Genomic DNA, 17,110 nt, shown 5'->3' with positions numbered 1-17,110 from the left:
ATTGGTTCTCTTGTTAAATTGAAAAATAAATTTTATTAAGAGTTTCAATGACATCAATGAGTAAAAGGGTTCATGCCACCTGGCTAAGCTTCTCTGAGTAAAGGAGAATATGTGTAATGTTTTTTCCTTCAATTACTTTGTGAGTAAAGCCTTAGACATTGAGAAAGGACCTTGGTGAAGAAATAAAGGAAAATTAGTAACAAGATAGGAATAGATCAGTGAGATAGTCTTGTAACAGATCAGAAATATCTCAGCCTGTCCATAATAAAACACTACAGAGTATTTTAAAGTCACAGGAGATAGAAATTGCAGATTTAATTTCCCCAAAATGAGATGACTGCATAAGCCCAGTCATCTTATACTTACTGAAGCTACATTCACAAAATCATCATCTGAGAGGGTTTCCAACATTTCGGAGACAGACGTTCGGATCAATTTAAGCGTCAACCCACTAACACTTCCACTCCTATAAAAAATGAGTGCATGCATGTTAATGACCATCTACTTAATCAAAATCAGACACTTTAAGTAAAGGAAACTTATGTACTGGCTCTAGATCTTTATATAATATTCTAATAATTTTGTCTTTAAAAAAATCAGTAGAAAAAGTCATATTTTTAATAGTGTAGGAATAAATCTTTTAATATAACATTGGAAAATATATATTTCTAAACACAATTATAAAAATTAAAAGACACATGACTATTTTAAGAAAATATGGATACTCAGGGCATATTCACTTAGTAAAGAAACATAACTTAATACCAGCTTGGTTATCCAAGTTAGAAGTGAGGGGTTAAAACCTCTGCAGGTAAACATTTAAGGTCATTGCTCATGGTTATCCAGCGTTTTACTTGATTACACCAATAATTAAGCAGCAGCATAACAAATATAATAAGAGGCATTTTTTAATGTGGACAAAAGGCCTTATTTTGTATCCTAAAGTTGATATATTCAGGAGTTCAATCTTCAATTGTCTCTTCTCTAGGATGCCCAAGAATGACCTCAATCATTTGTGGGGCTCATCTCTAGACAACTTACCAATTCTACATCTCTAGCTCCCCACTTTCCCCACTTTTCCACTTCACTGCTTGTTAAACAACCATAGGCTTAATGTCCAAAATGACAAATTATTCCCAAACATATTTTTCTTTCCTATTTATGTTCTTGGTAATAATCAAGGTAGGTCTTAGTCCAATGTACTCCTCCCCACAACCTTCCTTCCCTTTCAGACAATTTCCTCATTCATTCCACTTCTCTCTGTTCCTCTCCTCTTCTCTCCACTCTGACTCAGATCTCCGTGACCTGAAGATGCTGAACTAGGGTTAACAGCTACTGCAGGCAGCTCTTAGTTGCCTCTCCTTGCCATGCTAATAGACGAAAATTCTGGAAACACACCTTAATACAATACTAGTAATAGCTCATAGTTACCTACTAAATATATATACTTTCAATTTTGGGATATGCATTTGGTTTACAAATATTTTAATATGATAAATTATTTCTGGAAATTATATATCCAATAGGATTATAACACATTATATTACCATTTAAAATTTGTACCTAAGGATTTATGTATGATATAAATTCCTCAATAATTTAAATGAGATATAGCTTAAATGCATTGAACAAATGAAATGGGAATAAACATTTAAGTTACATTTGGCTAATTCATTTATCTTCTCTTCTCAGGCTAGGTTATAAGGTTTTGAACTTGTTTACTTTAGGTCACAATGGAGAAATTTTCAAATGTTAATGCTAGCCTGGGATACAGATATATTTGCCAACAAATTGCTGTATTCTGTTTCTTCTGATGTGGTGAAGAACATTTGAGGACACACCTTTATTTTCTCAGGGAAAATAAGCAAAGCCATATGCTTTGATTTTATTCCTTGGTATTATTCTTAAAAACTAAACCTTTATAGCAGGATATATGTTTTTTTCTATGCTCTATCATTTCATTTTCAACTTCATTAGAGGAACACACACACACCTTAAATTGAAACATTATAACACATAAAATGACCAATATAAAAACTCCTGGAATTCTTTCACATACATTAGCATTTCTCTTGAGAAAGTTCCAGTATTGACATTTAATACATTTTACTCTTATCAGTTTTGTGGTCAAAACCCTCAAAGTTATTTGAATCTTAATGACTAGTCATCAACTGAGTGATTTTTTTTTTTTTTTTTTTTGTAGCAGGAACTGCTTAGTTTTAGCCAGACTATACCTTAAAGATATCTTAAATATAAACCCCCAAATTAGAAGCAAATTACTATTTTTCAAAAAAGTCCAGCTTTGAGAACCAGGCCAGGCCACAATTTTCAATTCTAATATAGATTATTTTTATTTTCAATAATATAATTTTTGTTTTGTTACTTTCTTCATATGGCTTCTTTGTCTGAATATAAAAGTAATCATAATAACATTTTGTTCTTCTCCCCCAACCTATCAATCATTTCTCTAGTCCCAACACATCACTGTAATCTATGAGTCCACCTATATTCTCAATATAGAAATAAATATATAGCATTTAACTACTCACACATCAACCAGAATAAGCATGTCTTTAGGAGATGCAGCTCCTTGGATGTACCTGAAACAAATTCCAAATAAATATATTTTTCTCTAGCAAAATAGCAAACATTGATATTTGTTACCCTGATATTTCCTAATTGGAGATAAGGTATTTTGCAAACAGACCTACTTCTATGCTATTTCAGTCAACAATGTTCTGCTCTTATTCATGATTTTGCATTGTCCATGTTAAAAATCTATAATAGTAGGGATGCCAGAGGCATATTGTTTCAATTACGTTTTTCAGATATTTATTTTAAAAGGAGGAAGAGACATGTCTTAGTACTAAGAGCAAAATAATGTAACTTCTGGAAGCCCATTTTTTTTTTTTGGGGGGGGAGGAGGATTATCCTGAACTTCAATTTGTTGACTACATATTTTAAAATGAATTCTAAGAAACAGTAAGAATAAATAATCATGAGACTAAGTCATATTTTTAAATGCAAAAACTAAACACAATATCTAGCTAAGTGGTTTAGGACTATCAAAAAGCAACATCAACAGAAGAGAAATGCAAAGGGACAATAAAGAAATTAAAAACAGAAAATATATGATGTTATTGCCAAGAGTTTCAGTGGTAGTTCTTAAACGTTTTAGCATCAATGAAATCACCTGGAGAGTTACTTTAAAATGTTGATTCGCAAGTTCAACCCAGCCCTACAGATTTAGAATCTCTGCATTTTAAAGAGACCACAGGAGAGTTCTCAGATCATTCAGGAATTGTAGAGGGAGAAACTTAACTGCAGCTGAATGATCCCAAAGTTCACATTGCCTGGCCAAGAGGGCCAGGGCACGGGGATCTCCTTTCCCCACAAGGCAGGGCTGAACCTGAATTCAACTTTCTACTCCTCTCGGATGCCCCTTCACCCAAACCTCACTTCCCATAAGTTTGCCCTATAATTTGTCAGTTAGTTACAGACAGCATCCAGCACCAATAGTATCTACTCAGGACTCCTTGCTGTGTTCATGAAACAGTTTACAACTTGCAGGCAAGTTTAGATCTCTATAAGAGGGCCAGGGGAGGCGCTGCTGGGATATTCCAATGGAAAGCAAAGTTACTTATGTACTTTTATTTAAAAAGGAGGAAGAGCAAAATAATGTAACTATTTCCCCGAATCCAAATCATGTGATGTAATTGTCTTTACCTCCCATTGCTTCACAGCCACCACACTTGGAGAAATATTAACAAACATAATACGTGAATTAATAATATTTTGCATGACTATAATGGTTGATGTTCATGTAAATTGCTACGGGGATATTTAACAGGGCACCATAAAAGCATTAAATACATTTACTTTGAATCAAACATTATGTCTTAGAATTTGTCTGAACTCTAGCAAAATGTTAGAAATAACCTAAATGTTGAATAATAGGGGATTTCTTAAATACGTTACCTCATAGTCGTTATTTTAAAATGATGTAAAGTGTATCCCTTACAAACAGGTACTAAAAGGTATTGCTATGAAAAGAGTAGATTATACAGCAGTCTGTTGGACATAATGTGAACTAATTCAAGAAAAGATATATTAAATATATTTCTAAAACCCCACAACACATAAGTTGGGAAATTATAAGTTATTGGTATTTTTTGAGTTTTGTATTAGGAGAATGAGTTGCTTTACTAGTGAAAAACAAATAATACTTAGTTGAAAAAAAAACACCACCTAAGCAATATATAGCTAAGGGCAGCTCTTATAGCTTGGGGCCAGTTCCCATTAGTTGACTGGCAAAGACAAACTATCTCCTACTCAGTCCAGAGGCTCAGTTAGAGCTCTACTCCAAGCAAACTGGAGGTCTTTCCACAAAAACCCCACCAGCTAAAATACTTTTGGAAATGGAATTACACATAAAGGTAGTTGATTTGAAATTGTTGATTAATTTCAACAATATTCAAATGAAAGTATGTTCCCATGTGAATTTATCTTCATTTACTTTTAACTGTATGCATTTGTTAACATTTTTAAAAATACTAGAGCCACTTAAATAATTAGACAATATTCATTCTAATAATGGAAAGATTCCATCCATCTTTCACACTCAAAAAAATGTAGCCTACTTTTGTCTGTTTAATCTTTTCATGATTACCTAACATTCTTACCATGGTCTTCTGCGTACATCATAAAGGTCAATCTTGTTTGGAGTTCGGCTGTTATCAACCCATGGAGAAGCTTAAGAGAAAGAAAGAAGAAAAAAAAGAAAAATAAGAGAATAAAAGGGAGAGATAAATTAAGTAACATTAAAAATTAGAGAAATTACATCAAAATATTAGATATGACCTATAAAAATAGTATTTGAAATAAATCAAAAACACCATTGACACATTCTTCTTAGTCACAACAATTTTAAAATGGGAGATACAATTTTTATGCATAATTTTTGGTTTTTTTAAATGGCAAAAAAATGGAAAACAATATAGCAATATAAAAGAAAGTTAACATATTTTCTTTTTCATATTATTTCAGAAATAATTTGAAGACAGAGGGATTTCCCGGGTGCTGACTTGTGTCTAGAAATTATATATTTTCCTTTTTCTCTATTAACAGAAAAATTTACCTTAAAAGAAAAACAGATTTGGGACCCATGGAAATTATGCTTTCAATTATTTAATCCTTATATTTTAATCCAAGCCATATTATCTTTATCTATAAAAAAGATTGCTGTTTTTCTCGGGTTGTTATCATACAATATCATAATTTTAACTTTATTATTAACATGTTGGATAATAGCTAGTCCATTTGAAATTATAATTAAAAGATTAAATTATAATTTAAAAACTATACAAAAACTGTTTTCCTTAAATTTATTTAAATGACTTGAAGTAATTCAATACAGATTCAAGAAACTTTTGTAAATTCAGAGCTTTTACCATTTTCAGTAATCAGAAAAAAATACTTTTGTCTAACTGCATTGATTTAAAATGTAATTAATGTATACTTAATTGAATTAAATCTATATTTTAATTTAAATGCTTTACAAATCTTCTCTCACAATCACACACACACACACACACACACACACACACCACTTAGACCCAATCTATGACATTAGAAGTTGATGAATGAGATGATAATTTTATGCTGAACAAGTCCTCTTCTCAAACATGTTTAGATATATGACCCTTAGAAAAATTTCTAATAATAATTCATGGTTCTTAAATGGTTTATATTTAAAAAGATTAAGAATCTTCTCTTAGCAGTCTTTTGAAATATCTACTATTAGGACATATCCCTTGATTATAGTTAAGATATTTATATTATGGTAAAATTAAACAATGTGATTTCTTCTGTGATATTACTAATTAATTTGTTGTAAAACCCCATTGTGGCAATTAACCGCTACATTATTTATATAGGCTCAGAGCTGTGGAAGATCAAATAGTAAAAAGGACTAATAACCATACAGTGAAATGATCTGATTCATAATGATGCAGAATGAAAGATACATGCTTTGAGAAGAAATAAGGGCTTCTAAAATCCCTGCAAAAAGTGAAAGGTTGCTCAGTTTAGACTCTCTTTTGCTTTTCCAACAAGATTTTGGGATGACAGAAGAAAGAAAGGGGTGGGAATAACAACTACCTTGTGGGCATATAATTTCTGAAAGCCAAAGTTAAAGGTGATATTAATCATTCATGACAATGCTTTCCTCTGAACTGCGAGTTTATCATTGAATACATCTAGTGAACTACGCTCCTACTTCATATGATATTTAAGGTGTACTCTGTCAGTTGTTGGACTACTGACTTAAAGGTGTTTATACATAACATCAGAATACTAAATGTGTGTTAGTTATATTCTCAAGAAAGTATGCGAACTACAAATCCATTTTCTAGTTTAATACAGTCTAAAATAACAGGACAGTATCAATTTTTCTTTTCAGCTGCTAGGAAATAATCCAGCTCATAATGATGCATTGCAAGCTGATTCTCTTGGTAGATACACCATTTCGCATGAAAACTAATTGCATTTCCAATTAGCAAGTTCAAGTGCATTTTTCTTATTCTACAGACTTCGCATTTTATTTCTCATTAAAAGAAAAAGAAAGGTGAATTTCACATACCTAAAAATACCTTTAACCTTGGTCCAATTGCCGGGATCTAACTGATGTTATGTCAATCATTATTTTAGGCTTGTCTCAGTCATCTGCTATAGAGTATTAGTCATGGTTCTGAATGCCAAGCCAAATAATGAGTTTGGACTTTTTTTTTTTTTAATTAACTCAATAAATTTGTGTTGCATAGTTCACAAGATTTTCAGGAATCTGAGTGTTGCTGCCCAACTACTGCCATCCCTGAATGGGTTCTCTACAGTACCTAATTAGCATCATGGCTCACACAGCAAGGTAAAGGATGAATCTGCTAGACAGCGAGGGGTTATAGACCCATATCCAGGTGTCAGAGAACCTAGGAAATCAAAAGTTTGCTCAACCATTGCTCAAATGTAGGTATTTCAGGAGACCACAGGGTTGCTTCCACAGCTAATATTCCAGAGGGATCTCAAGGATTCAGCTAAATTAAACCTTTAACGTTTTTTCCCCAGAACAAGTGGACAAATGGCAACACATTTGAAAGTATGTGAATAGGGCTTTAAAAGGTTAAAGCTTCTTCCTCAATTAGCATGTAAGATGAAAGAACTGAATGTGATTAAATAGTATTTTTAAAAGTCAATTGCTATTTGTAAAAAGAGCCATCTTTGAAAGGGCTTATAACATATAACACAACCTATCTTTACTTCCAACTCTAGAGCACAATGGTTTTACTTCCTCTTATTTTTCAATCTTTACTTCCTAGTTCTCTTTTACCATACTGATTTGCCCTTCCTCCTTAACATAATCAATTTCCCTCTGGTACCAAGTTATTGCCATACAAATCTAGATATTACCCAATTTATATTTCACCCCATGTTCACTTTTGTGAATTTTTTTATTGTAACGAATTCTACTTGCAAAACATGTTTAGAAAAAGTCAAGTCTCAGGAAAAATTCTGCTCCATACTGTTTCAAGTCAAGTTATTTAACTATCCCATAACCCAGGCCATGTCTTTGAGAAATAAAATGCATTTGTGCTTGTCAGCTTGTTCTTAAAAGTGGAGAATCAGACATTTCACTAAAAGTCCTTTCAACAGGTTCTCAGGATAGACTAGTGATTAATTTTTCACTTTCTGGTAGATTTACTTCTCCAAACCCTCCTTTGTAAGAAAATATAAAGGGCATCACAAAAGGGTTTATCCATTTTAATGTATAAAGCACATTCATCTTCATCGAATAGATCTATCTCATTGCTGAGATGCCCTCAAAATGAATCCAACTTGACACATTGAGAAAGCTTTATTTCATTGAAATTGCATGTTATTTCCCTTTATATTCATTTCGACAAATCCACATTTGTGATGGACGAAAAGCATCAATGCATTTTACATAGAAACATAAACCAGATCTGGAGAGAAAAATTTCAATTAGTTCCTGGGAATTCTCTTCAACTCTCAATGTGACTCACTGGTCCATGCAGAGCATGTGGCCCTTTATCTCAGAACTGTTTTAGGATTCAGGATCACTTCCTGTTCCAGATATACAAATACCTGATCCCTGATCTCACAGCGACCTGGCCTGACTCCAGGTGTCAAGGTTTAAAGTGATGTTGGTAGCTACAAAGCCATTTGAAGAGAAATAGCCTTTCCTTTTAAAAGTAGCATGGTAACTATCTTTTTGTTTCAACGTAGAAGGTCACAGAGTGTTCTCAAGAAGCGTCTGTATTTAGGATTTTGTCTGGTACCCACTAACTCACTAAGCACTTACCTGGATAATACCGGGCCAGGCCAGTGGCACTGCCAAACACCTGCCACAACAATGAAGGATCTTCATCTCGATTTTTTTTGAAAACTTCATCTAAGGCACTTGTCCAGTTCAGTTCATTTAACACAATTGTTGCTAACAACAACAAAAAAGAAAGAAATTAATAAAAATTTATAATTAATATTTGAATCAGTCTCCACTGATTCGCAAAAAAAAAAAAAAAAAATTTCACTGCTTTCTTATAAAGTACTTTAATCCAGTAGCTATCAAAATGTTTAGACATGGAATTTGTCTTCAAAAAAAAAATTTTATAGGAGGTCGGCCTTTAGACATTTTGGGCTGGGCAATCTTTGTGTGGGAGCTTTGTGTGCTTTGTGGCATACTTAGCAGCATCTTGGGCCTCCGCCTATGAGAAGTCAGTACAGTCCCCCTTGTTAATAATGAGCAAAACTACCTCTAGACAGTATCAGAAATCCCTGGGAGGGCAAAACTGCTCCCTCTTGAGAATTATATACTATATATATATTTATGGCTAGGTGTTCCTCTCTGTCTGGTAGGTAGATATGATGCACACTGACCACCAGGGGGCAGATTCTCAAAGCAGGAACTGCTATGGCATGCACTGGCCATTTAAAAATAAATGGCACCACAGACCTGATGCTGACAAACCAACACTTGGCTTCCCCTAAGTGGGATATAGGTCCCGCCTCCACTCCGGAGCAACACCCCACCAAATTGCAGCCTATGCTGCCGAGAACCCATTGCACAAAATGCAGCCCACAGCCCAGCCCAGCACAGAAACCGTCGCTTGGGCACTGAATTAATTATGTCATATAGCAATGCCTGGTTTCCTCTCTAGCAACCAGCCTCCTTGAAGTTTCTTCAGCCCAGGAACTCAACTTGCATTACGGCCAGGTGCAAACATTTTACAATTTAACCAAATGTCTGTGCCTCATCTCATTAGATCTTCACAGAAGTCCTGGAGTAGGTAGATAGACTTGGTAGAATCCTATTTCCTTTTAATTAGACTGGAAAAATGATTTAGAAAGCTTAGAAACTTGACACAACTGAAAAGAAGAAATAGTGGAACTTGAAAATAACTTCAGGTTTTCTCACTGTGCTGAATATAGCCAAACACTGTTGCAGTTAAATATTTTACCCTTTGCTCTCCCTGGGTGATCTACAATAATAACTGCTTTGTGTTGATATTTACTACTGTGTTACTGACAGCTATCTGAAAGAGAAGTTGCAGTGCTTCATATATATATATAAGTTGACTTGCATATGCAGGATACATATAATGCTCTCACTCGTGCCAATCACATGTGTGTTTCAATATGTCATTGTCTATCGTGAATTTGGTTGATACTGCTATAGAGAGAGGACAAATAACCATATCAAAGTATTTCTTCTAATTAATTTCCTTTCAATGTGCATGAATCTGTGCTCCGGGATTCTAGTAATACGTAAAACAGACAATGGCAGCATCTCTAACTTTCAGGCAGTTCAAAGACCCCTACTGGACCCTTCAGGGCACAGTTTGATGACCACTGCTCTCAAGTGTTACATAATCTGGTGTGTAACTTGAATTAAAAAACAAAAAGGTATTTGTCATTGATCACAATTTAATGTGTTTACACAATAAAAAAAATTAAAAAAAATTATTTTGACCAAAAAAATGATTGAGGTTTGACAATGTCAGTGTTAGAAATACGAAGTAGCTCATATTTTATTACTATCATTATGAAGTGTTTTTTTTCTAGTTAGCTCAATTAATAATTAGAATATGTTGCTAATAAGGATCAAGTCATTGATTTTGATACCTACTTATAACTGCTGACTGAAACATATGTCTTTCATTACAATGAAAGAAGTATTATAATGTGGGATAAAAAAAAGGGTTAAAGTAGTATATAATTTGTAATTATGGGCCTCGGTAATTACAGCACCCTATGTTTAGCATACTAAATATTTAATTGGCTTAGAATATTATTTTCCTTCCACACAAAAAGGTGACATTTTGTATGTGTTTTTATTTTGTGTGTGTGTTTGTGTGTGAAATATATACCATGACCTGAACAGATTAGCACAATGGACACCTCTCTTCTTGAGAATCAATGATCAAACCTAAACTAAAAATTAGCTTCAGATAAGGTCTGGAGATACTGTTTGGTGACCACATCAAATAAAGGAAGCAAATGCAATTATGGCTAAACCATGCACAAGACATTTTAAATGTAAAAGATAGAGCTTCTGTCAAAAAAGGTGTATATTAAAGTGAATCATTTACAAAAAAAAATGAAAACGGTAAAATTGTAAAACTGTTCTGGGACCAGCATCCTAATACATTTCTCATTATTGAAAACTAACAAGATTTCCATCTTTATAGACGTGGTTGCTTCCAGAAAGACCAGTGTGAATGTGAATATTCATGAGCTGGGTCGGATTCCTGGTGCATCTGAGATACCAGTGATTTCTTATGCAAAAGCATGATCCAATGAACACTAAGTGACTGGCTATATAAAAATTTATATTCACACAGGTAACCTGAAGTGATGCTCACTATTCATGAATATTGATAGCAATTTACAAAACATCCCAGAAAATGAGGGATATTGTACTTTTCTCTAAACATTCATAAGTTTAACAGTAATATTCTACTGAGCAAATAATCATGTTTATTTATGATCTGGTAGTATTCATTAATCTCCAATCTATTCTATCTTTTCAATTTCCTTGACTATTTAATTCTTATCAAGCAAAAACTGATATCTAATTATTTTAATAAACTTATTTGTTTTCAAGGCTATTTTTTTCTTAAGATTTATTTGGTAAATTAACAACTATAAAGATTAGGCTGTGATACGCTGACTGTGCATTACACTTTTATCTAGTTGGGAGAAAAGCCAACTCTGGAATATTCTTACTATACTGGTGATATGTTTTAAAATTTGCCGTTTATAGACTTGGAAATTCTCTTATTCAGATAAGCTATTATTGAAGTAGATTTCAAAATGTTTTTCTAAAATTTAGGTCATCTGCAAATGAGCAAAGTATTTAAAATATTTACATTATAGGACCCTGAATTGATTTTAAATTTAACTCAGAATGAAAGAAATGGTATTGTATACCTATCACAAAGCTTATCAACTTGATAATAGCATACAGCGATGAATAAGAACACAAATACTTCCATTTGTGAGTGGCTCTTTATAAAGGCTATTGGATGTTATCTTTATCCTATTAGACACTATCTTTATTTGAAAGTCTGGAGTAAAAAATTAAAATTAAAAGTTGGCCATGGGAGCACAGAAAAGTGCAACCTCTTTCAAGGGGAGCCTGCTTGTAGCTGTCATTCAAAATGAACATAGTCTTTAGCAATTTCAGCGGACTTAAACCATGAAGACAGTATGGATCTCCAGTCCTTAACCAGAGAATTTTAGAGCAAGAGTCATTCATTCTATCATAGTGTTCAACTTTTTAAAAAATATATATTTTATTGATTTTTTTACAGAGAGAAAGGGAGAGAGATAGAGAATTAGAAACATTGATGAGAGAGAAACATCTATCAGCTGTCTTCTACTAGGAATGTGCCCACAACCAGGGTACATGCCCTTGATCAGAATCTAATCTGGGACCCTTGAGTCCACAGGCCAAAGCTCTATCCACTGAGCCAAACTGTTTTCAGTTGTGTTCAACTTTTTAAGACACCAAAACCACAAAGGAAAATATATTGCTGCACTAGGAAAATATCTTCTTAAGCTATGTTGAAAGCAACTATAAATACAAAAATATATAAAGTATCATAGTAAGCAAATAAGTATGAATATTTTAACTGTTTCTTCATTATTTGGTTATGTTTTTCTGATCTACATCATACATTGCACTAGACTAATAAGCATATATTATTTTAGTATCCTCAAAGGAACAGATTTTTGTCTTCTTAAAACGTATAGAATTAAATACTAGCTTATTTCAGAATTTCAGGGGGAGGGTGTGTCATTTCTCCATTTCTATGGTATTAACACAACTCAAATTACTGGGTAATCTGCAGATGACTGAAAAATATTGTACTAGTAAAAGGAATGCAGAATATTGGCCATGGTTAAAACAAATGTATCTCATTTCCTGAAGATACTTACTCTCTCTCACCTAAAATCGTCAGGTAGAGATTATTTAGGGGGATGATTTTTTAATCAACTATCCTGGCTACAATTGGGTAAGAAGCCAGGCACATTCAAAAAGTTATTATAAGGAGATCTTTTGTTTTATAGTACAAGGAGTTTTTGTGGTTATGGTGTGGGTGCCTTTCTTTGGGTCTGAGTCTCCACTTTTTAAGAGTCTCCACTTTTCTTACACCATAGTACTGAAAATTAAAGATACAAAGCATAATCCTTCTACAATAAAACAAAACAAGACCAAATCTCGTGGAAAATTATTCTCAGCCAATACTACTTTGAATTATGAGACTGTACTGCTCATTTATAGAAAGACCTGAGATGCAAAGAATAATTAAGGTAATCTAACTCAATAAAGATAAACAGACTATAAGTAAGCTTCCATTTGTCAATGTATATTATATACACTGTTATAGTGCAGTTAGTTTTCTGTAAGTCACAGTCTTTATTTGAAACTCCAGAGCAAGAAATCAAAATCCAAAAGATTTTATTTAATTGCCAAAATACTGATATAAATTAGTGTCCAAATAATGTTTCATACAAAAACTCCAGAATATTTTTAAAAGAATTTGCAATATGTCTTCAACAAAACCAAAACTTTACCTGTTATTGGGACAGAATTACTTAATAACTGGATAACAGTTCTGACTGGTTTTCTATAAATTGTATAGCAGTATTTTAAGTAATTGTATTTTATTTATATATATCAGTTATGTATTATACATGTATTACATTTTAAAATATTGTGTACTATACAGGGATGGTATAGTAGCATTAATGCTTTTAATTATTCATTTAGATAATACAATAATTAAAAAGTAATAATACAAGAATAAACTGTTTCCTGTACTCACAACTGTAAACCTATTTCTGCCTACCCCTGTATTTACTCATGTCTTCCTTCTCCCATAACCTCCAAAAATAACCTCCAAAAATAATGTTTTACATTCACACAAGCTTATGATTTTTCATTTGAATGGATATTAGAAGTAAATGAGAGATTTTTTTTTCCACTATAGAAGAGTAACTGGTCGATGCTGATCTAGCCTTGAACCTCCTGCCAGTAACTAATGAACTTACGTTAAGTATCATAAACACAAGATAATGAATCCACTCTGCAAAAAGCAATATCCCCAATAAATGTTGTCAACAAAAACCCACAGCAAAACTTCTTCAAAGTGAGAGATGATATAATTTTCAAATATTACCGGTATTTTATGATATTAAATAATTTCAATATTTCTGTCTACATTTTGACAGAATTTATTACAGTTATTTCTATAAGAGCAAAATTAGTCCTCATGTTCAGCTGACTTTAAAGAAATGAAGAACTTTATCTTTGTTAGAAAATTAGATTTTGCAAAAATAAGTCTTTTATAGATGTCCAAGGCTAAGCCTATTCAAATCCATGAATGCTGGGGAAGCAAACCTTGACTTCGGGCCTCTGTTCTGAATGGTTAACAGGATTCCACTGATGATTGACGCAGAATGCCAAGGATACATCTCTATTCTCATACTTGGTTTTTAAAAACATGGCCTTGGTGTTCAAGGATTCTCTCTTTTAGAGTGTTCCATTCTTTAATCAGGCTTTTCAGGGGAAGAAAGGAAAATCTAATTTGCAATAGCATAAAAGAAGCACCTTACATTTGGTACGGTAATTCTTTTAAAATAAATGGCATGTCTATATCTTGTTTCTGACAAGGCATACAGAATTATTTATAAGTTCTGAATGCATTTTTCCTGTAAACTTCAACCCCATAAAGTGTTGCACTATTGATCCCCTACTTTAAGTCTAAATATATTTTGTTGACTTATTCAGGGTTCAGGGCCTCATGTGCATAGAAGACACAAAATTACTATTTCAAAAACCTTAACATTATAATGTCAACTACAGCTTTCAAATGAAGCAAATATATGTAGAAAACCAACATTTTTAATTATTTATTTAAAATATAAATAACACTGGTACATCTGTATCAAAAATAAATTTTATAAAACATATCGATAAAATAGTTTTGACAAGTCTCTGATAAGACCAGTAGATTTGAAGCCATGAAAGGACTAGATGCTAAAAATTGTGTTGTTTTATAATGGTAAATATGATGCAGTTAAATCATTACAACAAGAGAACTGGCTCCCATGTTTACTATACTATTGCTATATAACTAATAATACCATTCCCTTATCAAAGCCTTGCATTATGATGAAATTCGTATACATGATTTAAGTTCTTGCCACTGGTAATAACAAATAAGGTCAACAATATTTATTAAGCACTGACTGTATGCTGCAGGTATGTTAACTGTATATGAGCTATTTATTTCTGCGTTTTCATTATATGTTTAGGTCTACATATTTAAAAATTTAAATCTAAAAACATATATCAATGTCTTTGTTAACACTGTTTTTCTACTGAAACATTCCTCCCCAGGGGACCTTCATCAATGACTAAATACATTTTTTATTGTCATGCCTGGTGGGAAGTTATTTACATCTGGTGGGCAGAGCCCAGGGATGCTCTGTTCATTGAAGGATGTTTAGAACATCCCACACGAAATATTTACTAAAATGTCAATAGTGCCCAGGCTTAGAAACCTGGCTCAAGTGCAACTATAAACACAAGACAATGAATCCACTCTGCAAAAAGCAATATCCCCAAGGGATGTTGTCAACAAAAACCTACAGCAAAATTTCTTCAAAGTGAGAGATGATATAATTTTAAGTATTATTTTATGATATTAAATAATTTCAATATTTCAGGCTACATTTTGACACCCTGTGGTTTGAGCAAATATTTCATTTGAGTCTCAGAAACTCTAATACACTTTCTGATTTCTAAAAAGTAAGGATGCAAAGCTACTTTTTAGTGCCATTAAATGTTATCCTTCCCACCACCTGCTCTTGGACAGTCACAGAATATTAGAATTTTGCTTTGATGCTGTTGTTATTTTTAATGAGTCAACACTTACTGTGTGATTCTAAACTGAACTTATTTTATCTCTATAGCAAATGTTCATCTTATCCCATAGTACATAAGGTCACCATTAAAAAGGTTGCATTTAACAGATGAGCTGAGCCAGATGTCACTTATTTTATTCATCAACTCTAATCTCTAAAAGAAAAAAAAATGTTAATAAGAAACCCACTGATCCAATTAAATGCACAGGCAAAAAAAAAAAAAAAATCCACTTTAAGGATAGACAGGGTGCATAAGTATTAAAATGAACTAATCTTTTCAATGGGTTTGGCTAAGGGAATCTCATCTAATCCCAGTATAATGGGAAGATTAATAAAACACAGAGAGAAGAGAAGGCCACATCTAACCTCTCTAATTGTGTCTCACGCACCAGACTGCACCGCCCACTGAGGATGGGGGAACAGAAGGGTCCAAGGCATATGTAGACCCCAATGACAAGATAAGCCTTATTCGTACAGTTAATTTGGTACAAATATTAAAAGGCTCTTGTCCTTGTCAATTCTCTAAACCCCATATTACTGCGATGTCTGGTCTTGCTCCTTATGGCTTTCATTTCCCATAGATTGAGCATGCATGTGGCCAATATCCAGGGCACAGCTGTTCTGTTTTAAAGAAATCTGAAAATCTGAGAAGGGACTAAGAAAAAATCCAAGAAATTAAGAATACGGTAAGGGGAATAGAAGACCCTGGTTTATAATGTTATGTTTAGTAATTGAAGGACTTCAAGTGCCACTTTCCAAAAGTATGATAATTGTAACCTATTTCTCAGAGGGATGTAGTGATTTTGCATGGGAAAAATGAGAGTAGAAGGCAAGGTTAAAAACACTGTGTTTATCTTTCAAGCATTCTAAGTTTTTCTGTTCATCACATTATCCAAAAAAAGAAAATACAATTAGTGACTTTGGCAGAGAAGAGTCTCTATCACTGGCACAACAGGCTACTTAAATCATGTAACCTCTTGTGCTTCTGTGTTCTTTCATCTAAAAGTGAATATAAGAACTCTGGGTAGCCTTCAGAGTTAGTATGAATGTCAGATAAGTTTTTGAATAAAAGGGAGGATGATTCTATTATAGCTCTTCCCTTAGCTGGATTGGAAAATTGTAACATGTCCATGTCCTTTAGATGTCTACCATAGACAATAGTTTCTTTTTACATTTTTACATATTATTTTAGTCTTGCCAGTATCTTTGTTTTACTTGAACAGTTAGCATATGTCTCCATTTATTTTGTAATAAATCTACTATCTTTATATCCACCCCCTAATTAAAAGTTCTCATATCATGAGATACTCTTCACTGAAAACATATAGGTAAAATATATTTTTAAATTTAGGCCCATTGCATAATTTATCAATAAAATTATACAGAATCAGTAAACCTGAAGAGGACAATTTCTCCCATTGATAGAAAATCGCTTTCATCATAAATTCAACAATTTGTAATTAAATTTATAATGGTAAACAAAATTGTTAAACATGCAAATAAACCAAATGGTGGAACAACCTGTCATGACATGTGTGAGCCACCAGGGGGCAGACACACAACCCCAGAACTGGCACCTGGTGGTCAGTGTGCTAGGCCAGGC

General features: G+C 33.1%; 1 protein-coding gene across 8 annotated transcripts in view; it reads right to left on the bottom strand.

Annotated features, from left to right (window-relative positions):
- Nucleotides 1–17,110, bottom strand: part of CACNA2D1 (calcium voltage-gated channel auxiliary subunit alpha2delta 1) — a 337,271-nt gene that overhangs the window by 94,235 nt on the left and 225,926 nt on the right. For all 8 annotated transcript variants that reach the window (XM_036429577.2, XM_036429576.2, XM_036429578.2 and 5 more), the window contains exons 7-10: nucleotides 8,375–8,506; nucleotides 4,683–4,752; nucleotides 2,550–2,600; nucleotides 367–466 (exon numbers count right to left, since the gene is read on the bottom strand). In XM_036429577.2, coding sequence (XP_036285470.1) covers nucleotides 367–466; nucleotides 2,550–2,600; nucleotides 4,683–4,752; nucleotides 8,375–8,506 — 353 coding nt within the window. The remainder of the gene's footprint in view (nucleotides 1–366; nucleotides 467–2,549; nucleotides 2,601–4,682; nucleotides 4,753–8,374; nucleotides 8,507–17,110) is intronic.

This window comes from Pipistrellus kuhlii, unplaced genomic scaffold, assembly GCF_014108245.1.
Source record: "Pipistrellus kuhlii isolate mPipKuh1 unplaced genomic scaffold, mPipKuh1.p scaffold_m20_p_10, whole genome shotgun sequence".
Lineage (NCBI taxonomy): Eukaryota > Metazoa > Chordata > Mammalia > Chiroptera > Vespertilionidae > Pipistrellus > Pipistrellus kuhlii.
Note: the sequence above shows the minus strand (reverse complement) of the source record. Positions and strands in the feature narration are given on the sequence as shown.